Genomic DNA, 23193 nt, shown 5'->3' with positions numbered 1-23193 from the left:
TATTGTGATGTGGATGGCTTTATACTACGGATCTCCCAAACCTTGCTTGAAAGGGTCCCACAGCCAGGCAGCCACTTGACAGGGTTGGATATGCATCCTGACTACGTCACAAAAATACTAGTCTTCAATACTCCAAGTTCTATTCATGATTCATCAAAGAAAGGTAAGAGAGAAGAAAGAGGAAACAAAAAGGAAAGCAGGATTACAAGAACTGAAGACACGACAAAACTATTACTACAGCGGATGGGATCAGGAGCCAAATCCACCCATCTATTCGTCCAAGTTCGTCTACCCCCTCGTTGGCTCTCACTGGTACCATCACCCCGTAGTCACCCGGCGTGGGATACCGGCAGTCCGTTTTTCGCGAAAGTTATGCAACCGCTCCCCGATCAGGTAGACTTCGTCTCTGATGTTGACTCGCCAGGTATCCACTCGGTGGTGCGCGCGATAGGCCATCCAGATGAAGACGGCCATGGATAACGTCACCGGGTACGCGTACCGGTAGACCTTGGGGTGCAGATCTGGGCTGGAGACGTACACCGTCGAGTTGATTGCAAACCCAAACACAAGTGGCACAACCACCGCAATTATAGCGAGAAGCATGATGGGAAGCAGCAAGGCCCGCGTGGCCAGTTGGGCATTCGGTTTGATCCATCCCTTGCGAAAGATGTTTTTCAACGCGGTGGCCGGCCGAGAGGCGGAGCGCCAGAGAATAAACTTGATGGCCATCTGGACATAGAGCACCCCAAGAGTCCAATCCTGCACAAAATGGATTACATGCGCCTGGACGCCACTGGAGTACGTGTGGATGGGGACCAACACATAGAGCTCCATAACCAGCGCGAAGACGGAGGGCAACAGGATCGAAAACGCACCCACGACGTAGGCAAGCCGGAGAACACCCACGACAGCAGACACCAATCCAACCAGTGCCTGACGAGGAGATTGGAGATACGGACGCAAATAGCGCCTCACGGTAGCGAAACAGGTCTGGCGGTACACCGCAAGATAGGCAGCACTGCCAACCAAACATATGCCCGTAGAGAAGGCATAAATGTCATTGAGCGGCCGATGGGGAAAATAGGCGGACATAATCTTCCGCCCAATGACCATGGGAATAACGGTGGTGCCTACGCCAGTGGCGGCCGCAAAAACCCAGATCAGGAGGATGAACGCTGCGATGCGGGATCGGAAATGAGGAGGAATGTAAACTTTGGTGAATTGGCCCGGCCAGAGTTGATCCCGGACTCCGTCGAGCCTCTGATTATCCTCAGAAACCGGTACGAATACGGGGTTCCCCTTCGGAATGCGGACTTGATCAGACGCTGGCGCTCTGACCAATTTTCCGTCTGGCACGAAGTATGTACTGATGTTGAGCTCGGCAGCACGGCGCTGATGGTCTGGGCCTGCCAGCGGCCGCTGACTGTCGCCTTTAGTCCTAAGAAGAACATCACCCCAAGTGCGTCGCACGTGGTGACCCTCCTCGTCCGGTTGTCTTTCACCGAAAAAGAAGCTCGTCAATCTTAAGAAACGAGCACACTTGTGGAACCACCAGTCATAAAGGCTATGCAAGCCATCCGAAGGTTTGAGCGACCGGATTGCAAAAGGCATGACGAAGTTGTAGAATAGTAGGTCGACCGGAAATTCGAGAACGGGGATGGTAGCAGACCAATGAATAGGGAGGACGCCATTGAACCCGTAATGTAAGCCCCAAACAACACCTCCGAGGCAGACGATGACTAAAGCACCATAGACAAGGGCACTGAAGGCAATCTTGCGCAGCTGCGTGGTGATGTTCCGTTCCAGGACATCGCGCACAGGGTGGAAGGTCGGATCATCGGGATCGCGAATGAAATCTATCATTGCATTAATACCTGGTAACAACGCTGGGTTTGGGAAAAAGGCGGGGAGAGAACTTACATAGTACACCGCTCCGCAAGATCTTCCGACACATGGACACGAACAGAGCGAAATGAAACATGTAGCATGTGCCGATGAACCAGTGTACGAAAAGCGAGGTCAAGGGGGCCGTTGATGTAAATTCAAGGCGGGATGCAATGCTGGCCTGATCAAACAGGGGCAAAAGTGCAACATCGAGCAGTGATCCACAATACAAGGGGAACACTATCATCTCAATACCGATGATGAGGATCACTTTCATCACTCCGCCGGACTGGTGGAGGATTTCTGCAACGACACCTTCGGCCCTCTGCCCACGCTCCACACCGGAAAACAGACCTGTAATCCGAAGATAAAAAAGGCCCAAAGCGGAAGCGAGGACATAACCCATAATAATGGCAATAATACGGTCCTTCGTGTCCCATACTGCCAAATCATAGTCGAGAGTGACGTCCGTTGAAGCCGCTCCAGTGAAACCCACGCCATACCACTTAGTGTTGTTTGCGAAATGCAGCAACTGGCTGAAGAACTCAAAAACTTGATCTCGGGCTTGGGCTAGAACATTGGCAACACCTTCAATAGTGTGATCCGATGAGAGATACCCCGTAGCCCCACGGGAGAGGATCTGAAGAGGAATATCGCGCAGCAACAGTTTGCCCAGCAAAAAGACTGACCGGAAAACAGTGGCTATCCGTGCCTCGTGGAGTTTTAAAGCTTGGTGAGACAGAACTGAAAACATCGGAACGTCCGACTCGTGGAATACAAAGAATGCACTGACCACGTTCCGCAGCCTGTGGCTACTCGCGTCAATGAGAGACAGCGAAGCACTGGTCACGGATTTGGTATGGGGCATCCAGTCAGCCAGAGGAATCAGGGTACCAAATGGTCTCAACAGCATTTTGCAAATCAGGCTAATCGAGTACATGACGTATCCCAAGCTCCCAATGAGTGTGTCTAGTGTAATGTCTGCGATAACGGACACAGCAGTCATGGGAACACCGAACACCAACTGTATGGGGTTGGCCAGGAGAACGAGGGCAATTTTCCCCCATAGATACGGCAGCCAAATTCCGATGGCCACGGTGAACGAGATAATGAGAGCACTGAACACGCCATTCTGCAAGAGACCAAAAATGGGTCCTTGCATGCCAATTAGTTCAAGGACACCTTCCATATCATCACCTTCATCGAGAGCATCAAGATCGTTCGCATCAACACCGAGCTCAGCTGCGAATGCTTGGTTATCCTGCTCGTCGTCGGAGACCGCAATGTCAGAATGGTCTTCCAGCGCAGAGCCATCATCTGACGAGTCGTTATCAGATGGATGATCTGGTGTGATGTCGCCCCAGAACCAGTCAAGAGTCCTCGTGGCCAAATTTTCGGGTGGAGCGGCGATGAGAGCGTCAGAAGGTGCTGTGTTGTTTCCGCTTTCAGACGATCCCAAGCCAGCGTCTGGTCTGTGATCTGGACCTGTCGAAGTCACAGCTGGACTGGGGTCCTCGTAGGCCGGTAGTACGGCAGCGGGAAGTTCTTCGACCTCGCCTTGTTCCTCTGGAGCTCTCTCTGTCGATGGGGCGTAATGAAAGCCAGCGCGGTCTTCAAGAAGTCCCGGTATTGTGTCCCGAACGAACGGATTGGAGGGTCTTTCGATATCCCAAGGTCGCGAAGCAGGCAGGGGCTGGGGACCGGGAAAGTGATGTGTATGTGCAATATCCGAAAAACTCTGCTCAAAACGCGTGGAGCCGGAAGCGATGTCGCTTCCCCGAAGTTTTGTCATTTCGGTCTCAACCCAACCTAATTCATCTCGAAGGCCTTCTTCCCGTATGATATTTATGACTTGCTCGGGATCACCATTTGCACGCGTCCAAAGGTCCCTGAAGGTCTCCACACCTGGCGAGGCCTGGCTGGGCTGATCCGAAGGCTGCGCGTGCGGGATATCGTAATCTGCTTCGTCGTCACTCGCATCATTGTGTCCAGACGGAGTCGGTCCAGCATTGTCATCCGTATCCAGACCGTCAATAACATTCGCATGATTTTCCCGAGCAAATGGGTTTCCAATATCCGAGCTTGATCTTCGCCCCGAATCTGGCATTAGAGTGCTTGGACGATCGGCGATGTCTTCGACATGCTCATGGGTCATTTCATCGTGTACTAGATCCTCACGACCCCTAGGTCCTTGGCGTTGCTCCGGTCCTCGAAACAAGGGCTCCCGCTCGTCAGGCGCCGGAGGATTGTTCGGACGATTATTCGCAATCAATTGAACGGCTGCTTCTCGCTCACCGTCGGCGATATTTGCCATCGGTTGCTGTTGGACCACCCATTCCCGGATGAGGAAGATTAGAATGAAAGAAATGACAACAAGCAGAGTGATCAGTTGACCCTCTAAGGTGTCTATTAAAATGTTGTTGATCGTAGGAGATGGTGTCAAGGTATTCAGGAACTTCACATCCGAAAGCCACGAGGGTCGCCGCTGTTTAGTAGACCCTGACGTCATATTCGCGGACCCCGCGCCCGTAGAACTTACTCCCGTAGACGACATTGCAGGGAAGAATAGGGTCCAAAATGCTTTCTTCATGAGAATAAGAATTAACGGTTCCCCAGAAGCGGAAGAGAAGTCAAACATCGATGATATGGGTGACTGCAAAGACTGTCCTTGCGCCGCAGCAGCCGCAGAAGACGCCGAAGCCATGGAGCTGGTGGCAGACGCGGCCGCAGACATGGAAGCAGTACCATTCGATACAACTTGAGCCAGGTGAGCCTGAGGCGACCCTTGTTGGGGGCTATCCCCACCCGACCAGCGGCCGTCTGCAAGCCAGAACAGGGCCCTCCATATTGCTCTCATTGACCACGGAAGCCACCCAAGCCAGACGAAGGCGACGAGGACAAACCGCAGCCAGGTTACCACCGTACGGAAGCCATGGGCCAGAAGCTGTTTCGCGAAGAGCGGGGTTGGAACTCTTTGGGGCATGTTGGGGTCGTACAGCTTGGTGAATCTGAATGGAGTCTTGCATAGCTCACAGTGTTTCTTCTGCGAGTGAGAAAGCCATTCCACCAGACAAGCCTGGTGAACGAACTTAATACTACCGCTGCATTTGCAGGGGTAGAAAAGTTGTTCATCCTCAGTACCTTCCCCGCGACATATTCGACAGGTATCGGGCTCTTCCAGCTCCCTCTCCTTTCCCTTATGGTTGGTCTCGTAGGCCGGATCGTTCATGAGATCGGGAAATGGCGCCGCGCCACCGAAAGATTCGTGTCCTGTGTAGTCGTCCATGGTTTTCTTTCGACAGTGTTCGACGTCGTCGACGAATCGATCATCATAGTATTTGGGGGGAACTAGGTTGGTATCATGGTCGTAGGGCCGTTATGTAGTGGATCAGAAGGAGGCGCTGAGTCAAGAAGATGGAAATCCTCCTATGTCTTTACCTCCCAAAGGCTGATATGTGTCCAGTAAGATCAACCTTGATCCAGGATGCGAGAGAGAAAGTAGAGCAGCAAACTGTCCCCAACAACGACCATCCAGAAGCTCGATGGAGACAGAACGATCCGAGAACCTGCTGACTGATCAAGGCTGACCGCTCTCCCGTATCATCGGCGATCACGTGGATTTACCGCAGCTTACCGCCGCCACTCGCAAATAATATACAATAATACACATTGTAGCTGACAATACATCATCATGCGTGTAATGCATCGTCAGACCCATCGGACGCCACAAGTACAATGACCTCACCAAATGAATTATAATTTGCCCTTGCGCATTGAGTTGGGACGACTTGACCTCAATCCTGTCAAGTTATAATATTTGTCTCATACCCCTCTCTTTGGATTGCCAGTTTTAGAACAGGCTCTCTTTCTTCCCAGCTACTCGCTGTCCCTCGGCTCCTCTGTCCTCTTTGGCCGTGTTGCTCACTAGCCTAGAGATACGCCAAGACTCGGGGTGTCGCGCGAGCCCCTTGAGAGTTCTGCTCTTTTCTCTTTGCTTTCTATCAGAGTTCTTTGCAAGCCCAAGCTTTGTTTTTATTATTGTTCATTTCCTTGCCATGACCTAAATATCTAGAGTCAGGTTTATGTTTGTATAGCTCGGTAATCAACCAAGTCGGTCACGCGACACGAGCCAGATACTCCACTGGTCGAATCATCACACGGGCAGTGTCCCAGCGGAGAAAATTACCTACCAGTATGGCAAACGCCGATAGTGGTAATGCCTCGGATGGCATCGATAAAGCAGTTGAAACTGGCAATTCTGGCGTGAATTCTAGAAAGACAAACCCCGTCCGATGGACAGTCGGTTTGGTTGTGCGGTATGCTTTGGACTCCTGCATCTATCTTTTTTTTTTTTTTTTTTTTTCTCTTTTTTTTTCTTTCCCTTTTTTCTGCTTTCTTTTCTTGACTCCTGCCTGTCGCATTATATCTAACACTTTCACAATAGACTTTGCATCTGGTATGCTCTTCTCACGCCATTCTTTCGGTGTCCGTCTCAACTGTCCGAATTGGACGGATTCTCCCCGCGCGTTTGCCAGCCATACCTTATCGCTCGCTCCCATATCGAACCGCATGTCCTACCTTACTACAATGCCTACGCAGCGCCTTACGTTGATACGGCCCGGCCCTACGTTCAAGTAGCCCATGACAAGATCTATATCCCTGCGGCTAGTGTTGCCAAAACGAGCTATGATGAATATGGAGCCCCGGCGTTGCACCAAGCACAAGTTTATGGCAAGCAGCAATGGGAGACGCAGGTTGTTCCTCACATAAACTCTGCCAAAGGCAGCGCGTGCGCCTTGTATCAGGCGCATGTGGCACCACATGCTGACCATGTAACGGCTTTGATCTCACCCTACCGTCAGAAGGCCAACGCTGCATTTCGCTCCGTGTGTGACCAGTATATTGTACCCTTTTACGCACACTCTAGACCTTTCATTGGGAAGACCTACACCTCCGGCCAAGATATTCTGACGACTAGCGTTCTCCCATATGCGCAAAGCACGTGGTCGTCCGCCATCTACTTGGCAAATCATGAGCTGTGGCCAAGAATTGCTGGTCTCTATTCTGAGAATGTGGAGCCTCAGCTGGTCAAAATTGGGCAGCGTCTCGCAATCTACCGGGAGGGCAAGCCACTGCGGAGTGTCGTGGGCGGAGCTGACAGGTAAATAATAGTGTGTAGCACGTTAGGTTTATTCTCAGTTGACTAACTTGGGCAAACATAGCTCCTCTGATCCCACGGGTTCTACCACACCCACGTCAATAGAAACAAGTCAATATGTAGCATCGGCCACACCCTCTTCAGCACCGATTACACCGCCAGCGCACTCTTGGTCACCCGAAGAAAAGGCTGCCGACGCTCGTGCCCGGATCGACTCCGATATCTCCACATGGCAAGAAAGATTCATTGTTGCCGCTGACCAGGGAGCCAAAGATCTTGCGGATCAGATCGAGAATCTTGTTGAAGAATACACGAAGAGCGATGCGAAGGCTTATGGCGAGAGCCTTGCCACCGCTTTGAACACCACCATTGAGAGCGAGCTGACTGCTGCCAAGAGCCGCATGAACGAATTGGCCGGATTCCTTCCCTTCGAGGACGCCCCAGAGGAGGAGGAAGTCGCGCAGGAGGAGTTCGCAAAGGATATCAGAGAAGCAGCGATTACTATCCGGGACCATGCGCATGCTCTCCGAGAATGGCATAGATCCTTCGATCAGGAGCTGGTGGGACGGGTATCTACTATCGTCAAATCCACCCTCAATGTTCTAGACAGTGTTCGGGATGTTGGCCTTCAGGAAATTGGCATTCGTTGGGCGTCCATGGATGAGGTTACCTACAAAGATTGGGCCAGATATCATGCCTTGAAAACGCGTTTCGAGGATTGGAAAGACGAGTTCAATACTGCCGGGTTGCAAAACAGCAAGCTTGAAGAGCTCCGGATTGTGGCGGATGAGATTCTGTCCTACGGAATGGATACCGCCGAAGCTGCCGCGAAGGAGCTTGCCCGACTGAAGGATGTTGGGAAGTGGAAAATAGCTGCGCGCGAAGTGAATGATGATTTCGAAACGCGGTCTGGCTCTCCGCCACCACGACCGCAGCCGATCATCGAGTCTGAACAAGTCGCCGAGGATGACGAATCTGTTGCGGGTGAAAAGAACCGACAGCTTCCTACCGATGTCGACGAGCAGGGGTCTCACACGACCGTGATTGCAGACGAAACTGATCATCATACAGATGATCAAGAAGAATTGGGATTCGACGATGCACCCTTACACGATGACGAGCAAGACACCCGTTACGATACTGAGGAGACCGCTGAAGCCTCCACTCCCCAGACGGAAGATGAATCCCCCCAGTTCGCATGGGGAGCGAATGCCGAACCGATTCCTGGCCAAGGTCAAGCTCATAAAGTCCCCGACGCTGCTAGTCAGGCCGATAACGAGCGTGCTGAGACCACGAAAGCCGCTAGCGAGACCACATCACAGTCGACCGATGCCCAGCCTTCCAGCTCTACCGCCGTACCACAAGACGACGTAGAAGCATTGATTTCCAAACTTCTTGCAGACAAAGGTTCGTCTTTGTCGGACGATGTTTTGAACAAGCTTCACGCTATTTACGGGGCAGCTGTTCCGTCTTCTTCGCCTGCTCCCGCGGAAAACATACCGAATATTAATGACGCGATGGAAAACGCAAGCGAGAAGATCCAATCTGCGACCAGCATTGTCTATGAAAAAGCGACATCTGCTGCATCGGCCGCTATTGCATCCGGTAGTGCGCTTGGCGCTAAGCAGGTGGAAGCTGCCCGAGAAGCTATCGATGATGCCTTCTCGTCTGTCGAGTCCGCAATTGATGACGCTACTCAGTCATCTTCATCTACTGTCGCCCGGTATGTTGATTCTGCCGCTGCTACACCACAGGCCGAGGATGCGACCGGAGGCGATGAAGAAGCTATCCATGGAGGCGATCTGTAAGGAATGGGATTTGGGAAGACAAAAATAATGGGAAATCAAGGGCGACAGGCTTGGGATCTACCGTGAGTTAGTGATCGGAGAAAGACACTTCAAGTGTGTTGGCCTTGGTGATGGAAGCACGTGCTTTCTCTCTCGGTGCTGTCTCGATTCTTTCTTTGTTGGGTTGGTTTTTCGTCGAGATTGATGACCTTAATTATTCCCCATATAGTTTACGATTATTGTACGTCACGACATGTTTTATTATCAGTTGACCGTTTGGCTTTTGTTCATTAGTTAGACCTATACATACACATCAACTTCTTTTGTTATCAGACAAATTTGGACCATTTACATTTCGGATTGGTAGATCAATTAACCGATGCCACTCACCAGAAGTGGTATGTAGCTCGTACCATTGGTACATTTTAGCCGTTGGGTAGAGAAAGTACATGCTAAAAAAATATAGACTAGAAGAATGCCCCAAGGGAGACAAAGGGAAAGAAATGGAGCTAGTCCATCCTACCGATGCGACATCCGCTGACCACCTCTCTTCTCCATCTTCTTCTGCCTCTTACTCTCCGCAGCAGTAGTTGATCCCTCATCCGATCCACCACCCCCCATCCCAGCCAAGCCGCTCTTCATCCCCATAACGGTCGTGTAAGCCAGCCAACCGGAGTAGAGGGGCACCACAATCCACAACCACCAGGCGCGGTCCCCAAAGAGACACACCGCGCCAATGCACCCCCACGTCCAGTACAGGATATCCCACATGTACTCCGTCAGGCCCGCAGCTCCCAGGTCCTCACCCGGAGAGCGGAGGGAGCCGTCGGCTGGGTCGTGGCGAGGCCGGCCCAGGCGGTCAAGGTAGGCCTCGATGAGGAGGGTCGGAAATGCGAGAAAGAAGTATGGCTTCAGGGAGCGAGGTCGGTTGAATGTCCAGTGAAGGAGGAAAAAGACGAGGTGGAGACCCAGTGTGATCATATGCGTGCGGACGAGGAGCGAGGCATTGCGTGCTGCGAGGGATTTGGCTGCTTTCTAAAGTGGGTGTCAATAGTCTGTTCTCATTTATTGATCATGAACCAATCGTCGAACGAAGTCGTAGTTACCTGAGCCATGGTGGGGGACGTGTTCTGATCGGGGGAACCGAATATCAAGGAAGGAATGAGCGAACAGTAGTTCAGGAATCAATTGGGGTCGATCAGGACCAAGCCAGGTAGAAGTAGACAGATATAGACGTTTGCGAAGTGAAGCCGAACGGCAGTAAGGTTGAAGTGGCCGATTAGGGAATGGCGTTGCCCACCACAACCAGACAAGCGCCCGCGCCCCGATCGGTGTCTGTCTGTCTCTGCATCGGCCAACCACTTCATGAACGGTTCGCTCCAAAACAACCTGAACTAACATTTACCTTTCTGCATCGTTGATCGACTCCCTTGCCGCTCGGTCGCATCTTTGATCGCTCGGTCTCATGCTCCTTTAGCTCGGGCGAGCTTCACGTTCTCTATTTCCCCGTCGATCTCGCTATGCACCTTGTTTTCTTCTGAGCTCTTTGCGTTTGGCCCACAGGGGCGTCACGAGTACATCCTCGCATCCTTTCCGGACGTCATTCCCTTCAGTCATCCTCCATTCTGAGAAATACTTCCTCCACAGCTTAGGATTGGGGGGGAGGAACTGGAAACCCGACTCAGTTCGCGATATCCCTCCCTTGGCATTTGGTTCTTTGACGTGTGAAGGGAACAAGGAATATCGCATCATTGTTTCCTCACCGTGGTCTGACTGCGCCACGGGAAAAGAAAACAACGCGCTCCCTCTGCCCTCGGATCCATCGACTATTCTTGACGTGTTGAATGGCTCTGGCCTCACATTTCGCTCGTTCTCCGCGAATTCCTCCATCTCCCTTCGCTATCGCCATCGCCAACACCGACACGCCCGCATCTGCCAGAATCTCCGCGTATAATCCGTTGTGCCTCCGCCAAGCGCGACTCGCCTCAACATGTCGCCATCCACTTCCCATATATCAAGCCAGCTACGACAGTTGATTTACTACCACTTGGATAACAACCTGGTACGGAACGCGCTCTTCCTCGCTGGTCGTTTGCACGCCTACGAGCCCCGGACGTCGGAAGCCTCATACCTACTCGCTTTCTGCTACCTCCAAAATGGTCAAGTGAAAGCTGCGTGGGACTATAGTCGCAACTTTGGGTCGAGAGGGACACACCTCGGTTGTGCATATGTCTATGCTCAGGCATGTTTGGACTTGGGGAAATACCTAGACGGCATCACTGCTTTGGAGCGAAGTAAAGGCATGTGGGCCTCAAAGAACCACTGGAGTAAGCGACTCCCGCCCCGGTCTCGTGAGCCTAACCAGAAGAGAAAGAAAGGGGAGAAAGAAGCGCGGTTATCTGGCACAATGAGTCGATGCTAATCACCCTTGGACACTTCAGACAAACACAGCGAAACACGCAGACAACACTTGCCGGATGCCGCGGCCGTCATGTGTCTACAAGGGAAATTATGGCACGCACACAAAGATGTCACTAAGGCTGTAGAATGCTATGTCGAGGCTCTAAAGTTGAATCCCTTCATGTGGGATGCATTCCAGGGCCTCTGCGAAACAGGTAAGTTTTGGTTCAACGTGAGGGAAGTAGCTTGCTCCAGTCGCTGACCAGTACTTCCAGGGGTCAACGTTCGTGTCCCGAATATCTACAAAATGAACTCTGAATTGCTCTCGAATTTGTCCCCCGCCTCGCAAGAGGATGTCGACCCTACCGCCGACAAGTCAATGTCGACAACAGGCAGACCCCTTCAATCTCAGGCCAATACGAATTCTAATTCCGATCCCTTCCTTTCTGCGACATCCCGAAGTGACTCAACTACCACCCACGGTAGCTCAGCCCTATGGGAGAAGTTCAACGGCAGCACTGTTAGCGTGGCGTCCACGGGTGCATCGGTACCAGTTGCTCGAGAAGGGACGGAGACCCCTGGAGGTCAAAGCAGTGAATCCGATGAGCTTCGCGGCGTGAATGGAACAGCCGTTCCCGAGCCCGCGTGGGATCCTCCATTAGCCCCTGCAAGGAAGAATCGGACAATCCAGACAATCGGTACCGACCATGGGATGGACCCGCCACCGAAAATGAAGCCCACCGGTATTCGGCAAAGAGCCCGGACTCGAGCCGAACAAGAGGAACACGGCGCCCCACAGTCGGATAGAGAAGCTATGAGCAAGATCGGAGATCGCAAACGGACGGTCTCAGGCCAAGTCGCACATCAAACGCCGCAACAACCCACAGAACCAGGGGCACCACAGCGCCGGAGCGTGCGGCTGTTCAATCAGATCAAACCAACAACCAGCAAACTGTCGAGCACTACCCTTACCACGAAGGATGGCAGGGAGCTGAAAAGAGTGAGACCTACCGGCGCCAAGAGTCGCACCGCAACAAGCACTCATAGCGGTCGTGTTGTGAGCGGCGGCCGGAAAATTCCTAACGAGATACTCGATAGCGATGGCAGGGACTACCGAACTATGTCTTCGACGAACCCTAGTTCGCGGAGCAGTGGGGCTGAGAAGTCCAAATCCGTGGAGGCTTTGGCCTGGTTATTAGATCTTTTCTCCAAGCTTGCCTCCGGATATTTTGCCCTAAGCCGGTATAAGTGCCAGGATGCAATCCAGATATTCAATGGCCTCTCGCAGGGCCAGCGAGAGACTCCCTGGGTTCTGTCGCAAATTGGACGCGCGTACTACGAGCAAGCGATGTATTCCGAGGCTGAAAAATACTTTGTCCGGGTTCGGACTATGGCTCCATCAAGACTTGATGACATGGAAGTTTATTCGACAGTCCTTTGGCACCTGAAGAATGATGTGGAACTCGCATATCTCGCTCACGAGTTGATGGAGGTCGACCGCCTCTCTCCTCAGGCTTGGTGTGCTGTCGGGAATTCCTTTTCCCACCAACGCGACCATGACCAAGCCCTGAAGTGCTTCAAGCGGACTACACAATTAGATCCCCATTTCGCTTACGGGTTCACATTGCAGGGTCACGAGTTCGTCGCCAACGAAGAGTACGATAAAGCTTTGGATGCGTATCGACACGGGATCAGTGCAGATAACCGCCATTATAACGCCTGGTATGGGTTGGGTACGGTCTACGACAAGATGGGTAAGCTCGAGTTTGCGGAGCAGCACTTCCGAAACGCAGCTAGTATCAATCCCACCAACGCCGTCCTGATCTGCTGCATTGGGTTGGTGCTTGAAAAGATGAACAACCCGAAAACGGCTCTTGTTCAATACAGCCGTGCGTGCACGTTGGCACCTCATTCGGTCCTTGCACGGTTCCGCAAGGCTCGTGCGTTGATGAAACTCCAAGAGCTCAAATTAGCCTTGGCCGAGCTCAAGATCCTCAAGGACATGGCGCCCGATGAGGCCAATGTGCATTACCTTTTGGGTAAACTCTACAAGATGCTGCATGACAAGGGCAATGCGATCAAGCATTTCACGACGGCCCTGAATCTGGATCCCAAGGTATGGACCATCTCGACAGTATTCGCAGAGACCTTGCTGACCTTTACGCTGCAGGCTGCACAGTACATCAAGGACGCCATGGAGTCCCTCGACGAGGACGAGGAAGACGACGAAGACATGGCATGATTGTGATGACTTCCCTCTCGACGGGTTCCTTTCGTCTCCGCTATTCATTGTTTTTTTTTCTTTCCCCGCAGTCCCTTACTCGGATTCCCTATCCTATCTCCATTTCAGGATGTAGATGGATGAGGGTCGGCGTTCTTTTGTTTCTCAACACCGATTTGCACAAGCATCAGCAAGCATTCCACAGGCGTTCGGGTAGGGAGTGTTGATTAGAGGGGGTGTTTCCTCTGCATCAGGCACTCGCAACGGTGTCCAGGCTGGGTTGGTTTTGTATATTAGCGTGGGTTGGTTTGCGAATGAGCGATGATGACACTCGGGCGAACGACGGACTCATGAACATATCACCGTCTGTCGAGCTTGGGTATTCCATACTTGATCTTATTATTACCGGCATTCCTAAAAGCGCATTCATCCACCAATCAACTTTTAGTATAACAACCTTGATTATAATCTATGGATAGTTTTATGGAGAGAAAGTAGACATGTGCATATAATACTTGGACATATAAGGCCAGGATGTGAAGGCGGTGAACGGGCATTCGGAGGAGGCCAAGAAAAATGTTTAGAAGAAAAAAGCATGCGACAGTTGCCATGGTTTGCTCTCCTCCTTTCGGAAACTCATCCGATTCTTTGGTCACTTTTATTTGACAGAACGTCGTGGTTGTTCTTCGCGATCTTCATTCTCATAAACCACCTGTGATACGACTGGAATTTGGTGGCTCTGTCATGTTCTCGTTATTTCCTCGGTGAAACCCCACTCCACCCACCGTCCCCCCGAGTCCTTCTCCAGTTTTTTTCGCCTGACCTCATCATCCTTCTTGGTCTTTATTGGAGATCCCTGTAAGAACCCCAACGAACCTACAGGCCGTCTCTTTGCCCGATATAAGGTCAATAAAGTCTGAAACCCCTACTTATCGGTTCCGCGATAGCACATTTGTCAGATACTGTGTGTTTAGGCGACTTTCGCTTCGTGTCCTTGTCGCCGCCATGTCCTTCCTCTCCTATCTCGCCTCGGGCGTCAGTTCCTTCGTCGTCCTGACACTCTCCCTCTTCGCGCTCGGTCAAAAAGTTCCTCGCGCAGCCTTCGCTGCTCGGTGTCTCGCGTCGTACGCCTCTCTTCTCATTTGTGCCACGTATGGCGTGATCGCGTCGATCGTCCTGCGCCTGGTGGGCTACGGACGGGTTTCGCAATGGGCCACCGCGCGCAGCTTCAAGTGGGTTATGCGGATTACCACTGGCGTGAAATGCGAGATTGTGGAGGGCAAGGAGCATCTGACTACCCGTCCGGCCGTGTTCATCGGAAACCACCAGTCGGAGTTGGACGTGCTGGTGCTGGGATACATCTTCCCGCCCTACTGCAGTGTCACGGCCAAGAAGTCCCTCCGCAATATCCCCTTCCTCGGCTGGTTCATGTCCCTCTCGCGGACGGTTTTTATCGACCGCGCCAATCGCGAGACCGCTGTCAAGGCCTTCGACTCTGCTGCGGATGAGATGCGCACTCAGCGCCAGAGCGTCTTTATCTTTGCCGAGGGTACGAGGAGTTACTCCGATCAGCCGGAGCTGCTGCCGTTTAAGAAGGGTGCTTTCCATCTCGCCGTCAAGGCCGGTGTGCCTGTCGTGCCGGTGGTTACGGAAAACTACTCCCACGTGTTGTCCCCCCGCAAAATGAGATTCGAAGCCGGCACGATCAAGATCAAGGGTATGCTCTTCTGTCGTCCCTATTTATATTGCGCGCAACACGACTAATACGACTTATAGTCCTTCCTCCCATCCCCACCGAGGGTTTGACCGCAGCCGACGTGGACAAACTCACCACGTCAACGCGGGAATCGATGCTCAAAACTTTGCTGGAGATGTCCAACGGCAGCGCAGCCGAGGCTGATACGGCACGTGCCAATGGAACCTCCACGGCTGTGGAAATCTAAATGCACCCGTTGCAATTTGATAAGAGGCAGCGGTTCGGATCGGCTAGCGACGTGCTTTGACCGTTTCAAACCTCGCCTTACCCGGCTCCCTTTTCTAACCGGCCTGAGCTTGCCATGGTCACCGGCACGGAATAACATACATTTAACGACGCACAAGACACGCCACGATAGATTCAATCACCTACACCATCCCTTTCCAATTACACTCGATGTGCTTTGGCAAGCATATATGTTTATTTCCCCTTCACAACTATAGATGGTCGCACCCATCGACTGAACCACGGACCGACACAACACCATCCCAACAGGAGGACATGCTGGAATGCGAAAATTCCCAACATATGATCGTTTGAACATCCTTGTTTGCACATCATTTCCTTTTACATTTTCTCAGCAAACTTCTGTGCCTGTCAACACCTAGCTAGAGTTTACACACCGGCGCGCCGTCCGTGCGAAAGATGGGAAACCCACATAGACATGATACATGATCCCTCGACTGCTTCTTCATTGGGGAAACAGCTAGTTGGACACGAATCAATCGACGATAGACGATATCCATTGTTTGTTTTGCTATGAAATGATTTCGGGAATGTAATACAACTCCAATTTTAATCCCCTCTCCCACTGCCATCCTCTTCACAAGTCAACTCAGTCAACCAAATCAAATCAAGGTTATGTAGACAGATAATAAACCTCTACCCTAAACAGCGACACAACCCCCTCGCACAAGGTCCTACATCCACCTCAATATCAACCGGCTTCAAACCCAACCACACATCCGGATTCACACTACCCGAAGAAGAACCAACACGTCCACCCCTAGCAGCGGTCGCAATCAGATAATCCTCCCCAAGCGCAACAACCTCAATCCTCACATCAGCCACCCTCTGCCCATAAAGCAGCGTCCGCACCCCCGTATAAGGGACCCCACACTCCAACGAGCTCGCTCCGCCTCCACAAGCCGCAGGAGGATCCGGCGCAACAACGTCCAGGAACTCCAGCTCACGTAGCCAGGGCGCTAGCAGCGCCTCGCCTGTCATTTTGATGTACGCTTCCTTCAGGGCCCAGTAGGTGTAGAAGAGCCGGAAGGCGTACGCGACTGCGTCGGACTCGGGGCGGCCTGGGGTTGGCGCAGCTGCGTTTTTGATGGTTTGGAGCTCGCGCTGGGAGAAGACTTCGCAGAAGATGTCGACGAATTCTTCGAGGGCGGGGCGCGTTTGTTGCGTGTTGTCGGTGCTGCGGCGCTCGTTGACGCAGGTTATGTCGATTCCGACTTGGGGGGTGGATGGGGTGGGCGTTGTGGAGGGGTTGGGTGTGGTGGATGCCGTGGATTTTGTTGTTGGGTCTGGGGAAGAGGCTGGGGTTGTTGTGCCTGCGAGTGCGATGAGGGATGCTTGGTGGCTGACGTTGAATTCGATGGTTGGGAGTCCCTTGGGGTTGTCGGTCGTTAGAGCGAGGGAAGGAATGAAGCAAGGTCGGTGGTGTGGAGGAGGCGTCCTGCTGATGGTGATTTTGTCCCATGGGATGCGACAGGTGCGGTGGATGAAGAGGTATTTGAGGAGGTAGGAGGCGAGGGACATGTGTTTGTCCTTGAGGTGGTAGTATTTCTTGACGGTTTCTTGATCGCTGGGTTGCAGCGTGTCGAGCAGAGGTAGGGTAGTCGTACTCGCCGTCAATGGTCGGGTGTCGATGTACCATCGTAGCAGCGATTGTGAGTCGCTTTCAGATCCCATTGTTGCTGGATGTACGGTGATGATAGGTGAAGGGCGTGTCTATAGAGGAGTGGCTGTTGTTTGTTGGAAGGTTCACTGCTGAAAAAGGGATCACTGCTGTCATAAAGTCATGCTTATCATGCGCCTTCACTCGCTTATTGTTGAGAATTGTCTATAGCTGCCACGGTGTTGCTGACGGTGTTGATATGACCGATCACTGTAAATGTCAACATTTATTTCCATGTCAGCCTGGTTGCCTCATCAGGCAAGTCTTATCGGTCAGCAACGCGGGGCAGCACGTGCTGATAGTGGCGGACTGCTTATATAATGACTCAAAGAGCATCTATAAGGTTGGCGATCGGCTGTTGTGACTCAGTTGTGAGAACTTGGTTGTATCATGAGGCAATGACCAAAATCACTGTCGGTGTTCTGGCCTTACAAGGCGCATTTTACGAACATGTTCAATTATTGAAAAAGGCTACCGCCGATCTGGCCCCCGAGGCAGGCAGCCCCGCGTCGCAATGGGAGGTTATCGAGGTGCGCACTCCGCAAGAGCTTGAGCGCTGCGATGCGCTGGTTCTTCCTGGGGGCGAAAGCACAACCATGTCGCTTGTCGCTGCCCGGTCAAACATCCTGGAGCCGTTGCGGGACTTTGTCAAGTAGGTTTCCTGTTCTCCGGTGTTGTGGCGTTGTCCTCCTTGTCTAACCGTCTCTTTCCCGTGCAGGGTCCACCGCAAACCGGCTTGGGGTACATGCGCCGGTCTAATTTTGCTCGCTGAATCGGCCAACCGGACGAAGAAAGGAGGCCAGGATTTGATTGGGGGTCTTGATGTGCGGGTTAACAGGAACCATTTCGGTCGACAGGCCGAGAGCTTCCAGGCGCCCTTGGATCTGCCGTTCCTCGGCTCTGTCGGACAGACAGACCCGTTCCCCGCCGTCTTCATCAGAGCTCCCGTTGTGGAGAAGATTCTGCCACACCAGAAAGGTGTCCAGGTTGATGAGTTGCAGAAGGACGACACCGTGGTCGCGCCAGCGAAGAACCCCCAGGGCCACGCTGCGCAGGCTGCAATGGCAGACGATGTGGAAGTGCTGGCGACGCTACCTGGAAGGGCTGCCAAATTGGCGAGTGAAGGAAGAAACATCGATGCAGACCGTGAGACCGGTGATATTATTGCTGTCCAGCAGGGGAATGTCTTTGGGACGAGCTTCCACCCCGAGTTGACCAACGATGCTAGAATACATGCTTGGTGGCTGCGGCAGGTTCAGAGTTCGGTGCATAGGAGGCGCGAGATAGAACAGAACTAAACCTGCTTATTTAGAGATAGACCTAGAAATCCTTTTGTTCGTTTTTTGTCTTCCTATCGTTGAATGGTGGATACCAGATATTAAACATGAAATACCATCTGGTGACGTACATGCTCACCCAATATAATTTGTACAAACGCCATACATGCGCCAATCCAAATCTTTCTTGTTTCCTCCCGCTTGAATCATTTACCGGCACCGTACTCTTCCTCTTCGCGTTCTCGTTGCGCGTCATATGCTCGTCCGTAACCACCACGACCGGGGTCATACTCCTCTCGGTACTCATCGCGAACCTGTCCACCGGATTTACCCCGACTGATACTGGTCAGAACTAGCCGTAAGGAAAGGATGCTATATAAAGGAAGACATACCCGTATTGTCGGCCCTCCTCAAACCCGGGGTCAAGATCTGTTCGGATGATTCTCTCATCCAGTTTGGTTCCCCCAATGTATTTCAAGCAGTCCAAAGCATCTTGATGGGTGTAGTACTCGACGAAACAGAACCCGCAGGGGGTCTTGTTGAACCGATCGAGACCCATCACCAGGCGTTTGATCTCACCGCATCTAAATTCAACCGTCAGTTCGCTTTTCGGTATGGGAGTGGTATGTGTGTTTCTGACTTGGAGAAGAGTTCGTGGATTTGTTCTTCTGTGGTGTAAAAGGAGCTATCCGAAGGTCAGCAGAAGCTCGAGGTGACAAATTCGAAGGCATGGATATCGCACAGGTTGCCGACGTATAGGGTGGTCGCATTTTGCAATGGATCCGGTGCTTCTTCTGTTGGAGGCTCCTCGTCCTGGCTGTACTTGCGTCGTTTGTTCTACACATTGGAGCTCTATTAGTTTCGTCTGCCTCAAATCAAACGCCAGAGGTGAAAGTACCTTGCTGATGTAGTAGGCACTCGGTCGATCTAATCTATCGACGGTGTTCCGTACTGAAATGGCCATTTTCGAGTGTGTCGCCCTCTGAATCTGCAGGGGGGTGTGTGTAGATGGACGAGGGAGGTCAAAAATGGAAGCGTAGACAAAGCAGTTGACGCAGGAGCTGGTGCTGGGAAAGGGAACTTGCGCCGGTCTTGGCACGCCGCCTCCGTTGCTCAAGCAGCAAACTAAAAGGTTTCCCGCCCGAGCATTGAACAATGGTTTCTTCTTCGCATTGTCTTTTTCTACCCACCGCTCTCTTTCTTCCTCGACCTCTTATCCTTCGATCGCAATAATTGGTCGAATACAGCGCATGGGAGTCTGACCCAGGCAAGACAACTCGTACCCGATAATGCCGAAGGTGATCAGCTACACGCCTCCCTGGCTGTCACGCCCTTCTCCCGGCGCTTCCCTCTTCTCGAGCACGGCTTCAAAAGGCCTCGACAAATCTTCGCAAAGCTTACGCCAAAATGACGACTATACTGGCCCGACACGGGTGCTCGCACAGAGGGGGAATGAGGTGTTCACTGTGGTAGACAACCAGATCCGTTGGTCCAGCCTCACGCGGTTGAAAGACGAATGGCAGCAGGAGAAGAGGTCGACCAACGGCTCTGCTGGCCAGAATGGAGCCAATACGCAGGATGGCAGCTATAGGGTATGGACGATTGACTGCGCAACCTGTATTATGGGTAACTCACCTGGCTGACGCTCCTTTTTTTTAGGTTTTGGTTGTCCCGGTGTACGAGCGAATCCGTCAACTCATTCCGTCTCCGAACGGCGCATTTCTGGCCATTGTCGCGGACCATACAGTCTTCATCGCGGTCCTTCCTGACGATTCGCACTTATCGACGACCGACCAGTCTCCCATTCGAATCAAAACCTACCAGCTGGGCCCTACAACGCATGTGATTCCCGAATCCCCCGTGATGTCGGCATTGTGGCATCCACTTGGAGTACACACCAACCTCGCTGGCTGTTTTGTCACCGTGACCGCAGATGCTGCGGTGCGAGTCTGGGAGCTAGATCGCAATAATCATTGGTCCTTTGACCGTCCTACCTTGGCCATCGATCTTAGAAAGCTAGTGGATGGCACGTCGTCGGACCAGGACTTTACACCCTCGGGCTTTGGAAAGAGCAAGGGATTTTCTGCGGACTTCGTCGACATGGAAGTTGCATCTGCATGCTTTGGAGGTACGGGTAGCGGGAAAGAGGATGCTTGGGCACCCATGACTTTATGGGTGGCCATGCGACCTGGCGATCTTTACGTCCTATCACCTTTGCTGCCTTCGAAGTGGCGCGCCCCCGCCACTACCGTCCCTTCGCTTTCTGCGGCTATTATCCCAAAATTGGCAGCTTTGCAGGAGGATCCCGTTGATATGGAAGACCAGTTGACCGCATGTCGCCAACAATACGATTGGTTAGCTGAGATCGATAACCAGGAGCCCTTGTTGGTCGATCTTGACGCAGACTCTGGGTCGGAAATCTTGACCCGTCCCGCTAATCCAAGCGCCATCCCCAGATTGCAGGGACCTTTCCGGGTTGACACTGGTGATGAGCTCGATGACTTGGATCTTTGTGATATCGTCGTGGTCGCTTCCAAGATCGACACCGATGCTCTCATGATGGGCGAGGAAGATGAGCTTATCCTGGAGGATAATGGGGAAGACAAGCTGTCGGCCACTGTTATTTGCCTCTCTGCCGGTAGCGGCAGGGTCCATGTCTGCCTCGAGCTCGATGGAGTTGAAGGCCAATGGCTACCTAAAGCGAAGAAGAATGCATTTAGGACTCCGGTGTCGGAACCCTCGGATCTCATCTTGGTCGAGTCGCTGGACACTCTGAAGGGCGAGCACACATCATTGAACAATTGGCCAACATTCACCAAGGATGTCTTTTCCCCTTACAGCTTTTTTGTCACTAACTTCGATAATGTCACTTCCATCTCGCTGTCTTCGTGGGTGCAGCGACTTGAAGCCGAGCTCCAGGCCGACGACCCTGCCGGCTCTGGGTTCCGCCTGGAAGTGCTCTGCGAAGGCTCGGTCTCTATCCGTGAGCGGCTGATCCAAATGGACGAGGGAGCCGCTGTGTCGCAAGAGCAGCCACTTAATTTGTCATCTTGTCTAGTCTATTATGATTACGACATTGGCTATTTGCTGTTGACCTACCACGCCAGCCATCCATATGCTGCTATCATGGATTCGCCGGAGATCACATTCCCAGAAATAGCGAACTTGCGGATCGACTCCGATCCCCACGAACTTGGTTCCGCGATGCCTCCGCCGCGAAGACCTCCTTATCAGGTTCCTTCCATATTTTATGCAGATTCGCCGCTAGAATTCTTTGTCGACAAGCACGTCCCGCACCGTCAGCGCCAAAGTCTTAAGGAGCAAGTTCGCCTGTCTCCAGCAACACTGGATCTGGTGGCTGCAGCACATCGGACATTGTCCTCTCACACCAACGCCCTTGAAAGAGCTGCATCCGATCTGTTTCGACGCTGTGAGCGGCTGCAAGGGGAACTGCAAGATCAACTCAAGCAGCTCTCCGACGTAGCCGAGCGGATCAAGTACGTGTCCAGTGAGGTTGGTGAGGACGGTGAGCGCAAAGAAGGATCCAGAAGCGGCGAGGCGTTGGAGAACAGATTGCAAGGTGCAAAGGACAGACAAACTCAACTTGTCCAGCGATATGAAAAATTACGAAACAAGGTCCTTAAGTCGGGCGGGCGCCCACTTAGTGAGAGAGAGAAATCTTGGGCATCTGAGGTGGACATGCTCTCCGGTTCATTCGAGAATCCCAAGCAGGACAGCCAGGAGAATATTCAGCAATTATCCCAGCGTCTGGATGCGGTACGTTTCTTTTTCTGATGAAATATGCAACAACACTAAACTCTATTTTTTTAGGCCAAGGAAATTGCAGCAGAACTCCTGTCTGAGGCAAAATCTGTTGCGGTGAAGTCCCCTGTGCCCGCTGAACCCGGCAGCCCAGCGTCTCCATCGAGCGCACAGCCAAGAGTACCTCACAGACTCCAACGCGCGAGAATCGCGGATGCGATGAAGATGGTTGAACGAGAGTAAGTGAAGCATGGCGCTGAGTTCTCGCAGGACAGTAACTAACTATTAACCACAGATCTGCCGTCATCGACGCAATTACGTCACGTTTGGACCGACTCACCACAAGTTTATAAGCATGAGTTTGCTCTATTTGCAATGCAGGAGCCATGTCATTGAATTCCAAGTATCCAAGTAGGTGTGAAAAGTGGATTACTACTTCGATATCGGACTGGAGAAATACTTGATCATGGGGTTGTCTTCAACGCGCATTTAGTTCAGAGATGTATCGATACCAATCTTACTTTTTTTCCATTGAAGATACAAATCTGTCAAAGTAGTTTACATTAGTTCAAAAAACAACATCTTATTTTATGCAGTTCACCTTCTACTTCATACATCAGTACATCCACACGTCATCCGCAGGATATGTTCTCCCCCTCCTCGGAAATTCCTCTCCCCTCCGCCACCTGACTGGACGCGGCCCCTTAATTAAATCACAACACTCACGCAAGAGGTAAAACCACTTTCCATCTACGTCCTTGAGTTTTGGTGGTGCTTGCGCCGTGTCCGTGTCCTGTCCATCGTGCTCCACGATTTTTTCGCCCAACCCTGCCTCAACCTGCCCGACATTCTCGGTGTTCGGCTGACCCACCTCCACCTCTACCTCCCCAACCTGTTCTCCGTCTAAACCCCGCACAATATTTGCCCTTTTAACTATCAAGTCTTGTCTACCTTGGCATTCCTCGCATATATCCAGGTACTCTCTCCGCTCAGCGGTTGCATGTTCGTCGCAGTTGGGCGCCTTGTCGCAGGGTTCTTTGAG

At 52.2% G+C, this 23193-nt stretch overlaps 9 protein-coding genes across 9 annotated transcripts; 5 read left to right on the top strand and 4 right to left on the bottom strand.

Annotated features, from left to right (window-relative positions):
- Nucleotides 1–123: 123 nt before the first annotated feature.
- On the bottom strand, nt 124–5445 carry BDW47DRAFT_113129 (E3 ubiquitin-protein ligase SSM4). The gene is made up of 2 exons (XM_024814328.1): nt 1921–5445; nt 124–1856 (listed from the first exon to the last, which is right to left on the bottom strand). The coding sequence occupies exons 1-2, from the start codon at nt 5168–5170 to the stop codon at nt 319–321; spliced, it is 4788 nt and encodes a 1595-aa protein (XP_024667961.1). The 5' UTR covers nt 5171–5445; the 3' UTR covers nt 124–318.
- A 232-nt stretch (nt 5446–5677) lies between these two features.
- Nucleotides 5678–9147, top strand: BDW47DRAFT_113126 (uncharacterized protein). Its single transcript, XM_024814327.1, has 3 exons — nt 5678–6200; nt 6329–7045; nt 7107–9147. The coding sequence occupies exons 1-3, from the start codon at nt 6079–6081 to the stop codon at nt 8848–8850; spliced, it is 2583 nt and encodes an 860-aa protein (XP_024667960.1). The 5' UTR covers nt 5678–6078; the 3' UTR covers nt 8851–9147.
- A 31-nt stretch (nt 9148–9178) lies between these two features.
- Nucleotides 9179–10079, bottom strand: BDW47DRAFT_113124 (SND2/TMEM208 family protein). Its single transcript, XM_024814326.1, has 2 exons — nt 9936–10079; nt 9179–9864 (listed from the first exon to the last, which is right to left on the bottom strand). Exons 1-2 carry the CDS (start codon nt 9942–9944, stop codon nt 9349–9351), a joined length of 525 nt encoding a protein of 174 aa, XP_024667959.1. The 5' UTR covers nt 9945–10079; the 3' UTR covers nt 9179–9348.
- Nucleotides 10080–10201: 122 nt separating this feature from the next.
- On the top strand, nt 10202–13586 carry BDW47DRAFT_85531 (anaphase promoting complex subunit bimA). The gene is made up of 4 exons (XM_024820051.1): nt 10202–11156; nt 11271–11444; nt 11505–13345; nt 13400–13586. The coding sequence occupies exons 1-4, from the start codon at nt 10820–10822 to the stop codon at nt 13469–13471; spliced, it is 2424 nt and encodes an 807-aa protein (XP_024667958.1). The 5' UTR covers nt 10202–10819; the 3' UTR covers nt 13472–13586.
- Nucleotides 13587–14107: 521 nt separating this feature from the next.
- BDW47DRAFT_113121 (1-acylglycerol-3-phosphate O-acyltransferase SLC1) lies at nt 14108–16009 on the top strand. Its single transcript, XM_024814325.1, has 3 exons — nt 14108–14308; nt 14398–15167; nt 15227–16009. Exons 2-3 carry the CDS (start codon nt 14456–14458, stop codon nt 15391–15393), a joined length of 879 nt encoding a protein of 292 aa, XP_024667957.1. The 5' UTR covers nt 14108–14308; nt 14398–14455; the 3' UTR covers nt 15394–16009.
- Nucleotides 16000–17386, bottom strand: BDW47DRAFT_113120 (uncharacterized protein). The gene has a single exon (XM_024814324.1). The coding sequence runs from the start codon at nt 17124–17126 to the stop codon at nt 16089–16091; it is 1038 nt and encodes a 345-aa protein (XP_024667956.1). The 5' UTR covers nt 17127–17386; the 3' UTR covers nt 16000–16088.
- A 138-nt stretch (nt 17387–17524) lies between these two features.
- On the top strand, nt 17525–18487 carry BDW47DRAFT_113118 (class I glutamine amidotransferase-like protein). Its single transcript, XM_024814323.1, has 2 exons — nt 17525–17764; nt 17831–18487. Exons 1-2 carry the CDS (start codon nt 17709–17711, stop codon nt 18408–18410), a joined length of 636 nt encoding a protein of 211 aa, XP_024667955.1. The 5' UTR covers nt 17525–17708; the 3' UTR covers nt 18411–18487.
- BDW47DRAFT_113117 (nuclear cap-binding protein subunit CBC2) lies at nt 18486–19465 on the bottom strand. Its single transcript, XM_024814322.1, has 5 exons — nt 19288–19465; nt 19132–19226; nt 19030–19074; nt 18782–18973; nt 18486–18725 (listed from the first exon to the last, which is right to left on the bottom strand). The coding sequence occupies exons 1-5, from the start codon at nt 19351–19353 to the stop codon at nt 18596–18598; spliced, it is 528 nt and encodes a 175-aa protein (XP_024667954.1). The 5' UTR covers nt 19354–19465; the 3' UTR covers nt 18486–18595.
- Nucleotides 19466–19571: 106 nt separating this feature from the next.
- On the top strand, nt 19572–22710 carry BDW47DRAFT_113115 (uncharacterized protein). Its single transcript, XM_024814321.1, has 4 exons — nt 19572–19981; nt 20049–22166; nt 22221–22390; nt 22447–22710. Exons 1-4 carry the CDS (start codon nt 19679–19681, stop codon nt 22502–22504), a joined length of 2649 nt encoding a protein of 882 aa, XP_024667953.1. The 5' UTR covers nt 19572–19678; the 3' UTR covers nt 22505–22710.
- The last annotated feature ends 483 nt before the right edge of the window (nt 22711–23193 follow it).

This window comes from Aspergillus candidus, assembly GCF_002847045.1.
Source record: "Aspergillus candidus strain CBS 102.13 unplaced genomic scaffold BDW47scaffold_74, whole genome shotgun sequence".
In the NCBI taxonomy this organism is placed as follows: Eukaryota; Fungi; Ascomycota; class Eurotiomycetes; order Eurotiales; family Aspergillaceae; genus Aspergillus; species Aspergillus candidus.
The sequence above is the reverse complement of the archived record's forward strand: the minus strand, read 5'-3'. Positions and strand labels throughout refer to the sequence as shown.

Excerpts from the sequence above, each read along its gene's own strand:
- BDW47DRAFT_113129 (XM_024814328.1), bottom strand. The coding sequence starts at position 5,170 with ATGGACGACTACACAGGACACGAATCTTTCGGTGGCGCGGCGCCATTT. Across the intron at positions 1,857-1,920 it reads CTTGCGGAGCGGTGTACTAT|ATTTCATTCGCGATCCCGAT; the intron begins GTAAGTTCTCTC and ends ATGCAATGATAG.
- BDW47DRAFT_113126 (XM_024814327.1), top strand. The coding sequence starts at position 6,079 with ATGGCAAACGCCGATAGTGGTAATGCCTCGGATGGCATCGATAAAGCA. Across the intron at positions 6,201-6,328 it reads ACAGTCGGTTTGGTTGTGCG|ACTTTGCATCTGGTATGCTC; the intron begins GTATGCTTTGGA and ends CTTTCACAATAG. Across the intron at positions 7,046-7,106 it reads GTCGTGGGCGGAGCTGACAG|CTCCTCTGATCCCACGGGTT; the intron begins GTAAATAATAGT and ends GGGCAAACATAG.
- BDW47DRAFT_85531 (XM_024820051.1), top strand. The coding sequence starts at position 10,820 with ATGTCGCCATCCACTTCCCATATATCAAGCCAGCTACGACAGTTGATT. Across the intron at positions 11,157-11,270 it reads GGCCTCAAAGAACCACTGGA|ACAAACACAGCGAAACACGC; the intron begins GTAAGCGACTCC and ends TGGACACTTCAG. Across the intron at positions 13,346-13,399 it reads CCCTGAATCTGGATCCCAAG|GCTGCACAGTACATCAAGGA; the intron begins GTATGGACCATC and ends TTTACGCTGCAG.
- BDW47DRAFT_113121 (XM_024814325.1), top strand. The coding sequence starts at position 14,456 with ATGTCCTTCCTCTCCTATCTCGCCTCGGGCGTCAGTTCCTTCGTCGTC. Across the intron at positions 15,168-15,226 it reads CGGCACGATCAAGATCAAGG|TCCTTCCTCCCATCCCCACC; the intron begins GTATGCTCTTCT and ends TACGACTTATAG.
- BDW47DRAFT_113120 (XM_024814324.1), bottom strand. The coding sequence starts at position 17,126 with ATGGGATCTGAAAGCGACTCACAATCGCTGCTACGATGGTACATCGAC.
- BDW47DRAFT_113118 (XM_024814323.1), top strand. The coding sequence starts at position 17,709 with ATGTCGCTTGTCGCTGCCCGGTCAAACATCCTGGAGCCGTTGCGGGAC. Across the intron at positions 17,765-17,830 it reads CCGTTGCGGGACTTTGTCAA|GGTCCACCGCAAACCGGCTT; the intron begins GTAGGTTTCCTG and ends TTTCCCGTGCAG.
- BDW47DRAFT_113117 (XM_024814322.1), bottom strand. The coding sequence starts at position 19,353 with ATGGCCATTTCAGTACGGAACACCGTCGATAGATTAGATCGACCGAGT. Across the intron at positions 19,075-19,131 it reads ACCCTATACGTCGGCAACCT|CTCCTTTTACACCACAGAAG; the intron begins GTGCGATATCCA and ends ACCTTCGGATAG. Across the intron at positions 18,974-19,029 it reads ATCCACGAACTCTTCTCCAA|ATGCGGTGAGATCAAACGCC; the intron begins GTCAGAAACACA and ends GGTTGAATTTAG.
- BDW47DRAFT_113115 (XM_024814321.1), top strand. The coding sequence starts at position 19,679 with ATGCCGAAGGTGATCAGCTACACGCCTCCCTGGCTGTCACGCCCTTCT. Across the intron at positions 19,982-20,048 it reads CGCAGGATGGCAGCTATAGG|GTTTTGGTTGTCCCGGTGTA; the intron begins GTATGGACGATT and ends CCTTTTTTTTAG. Across the intron at positions 22,391-22,446 it reads ATGAAGATGGTTGAACGAGA|ATCTGCCGTCATCGACGCAA; the intron begins GTAAGTGAAGCA and ends TATTAACCACAG.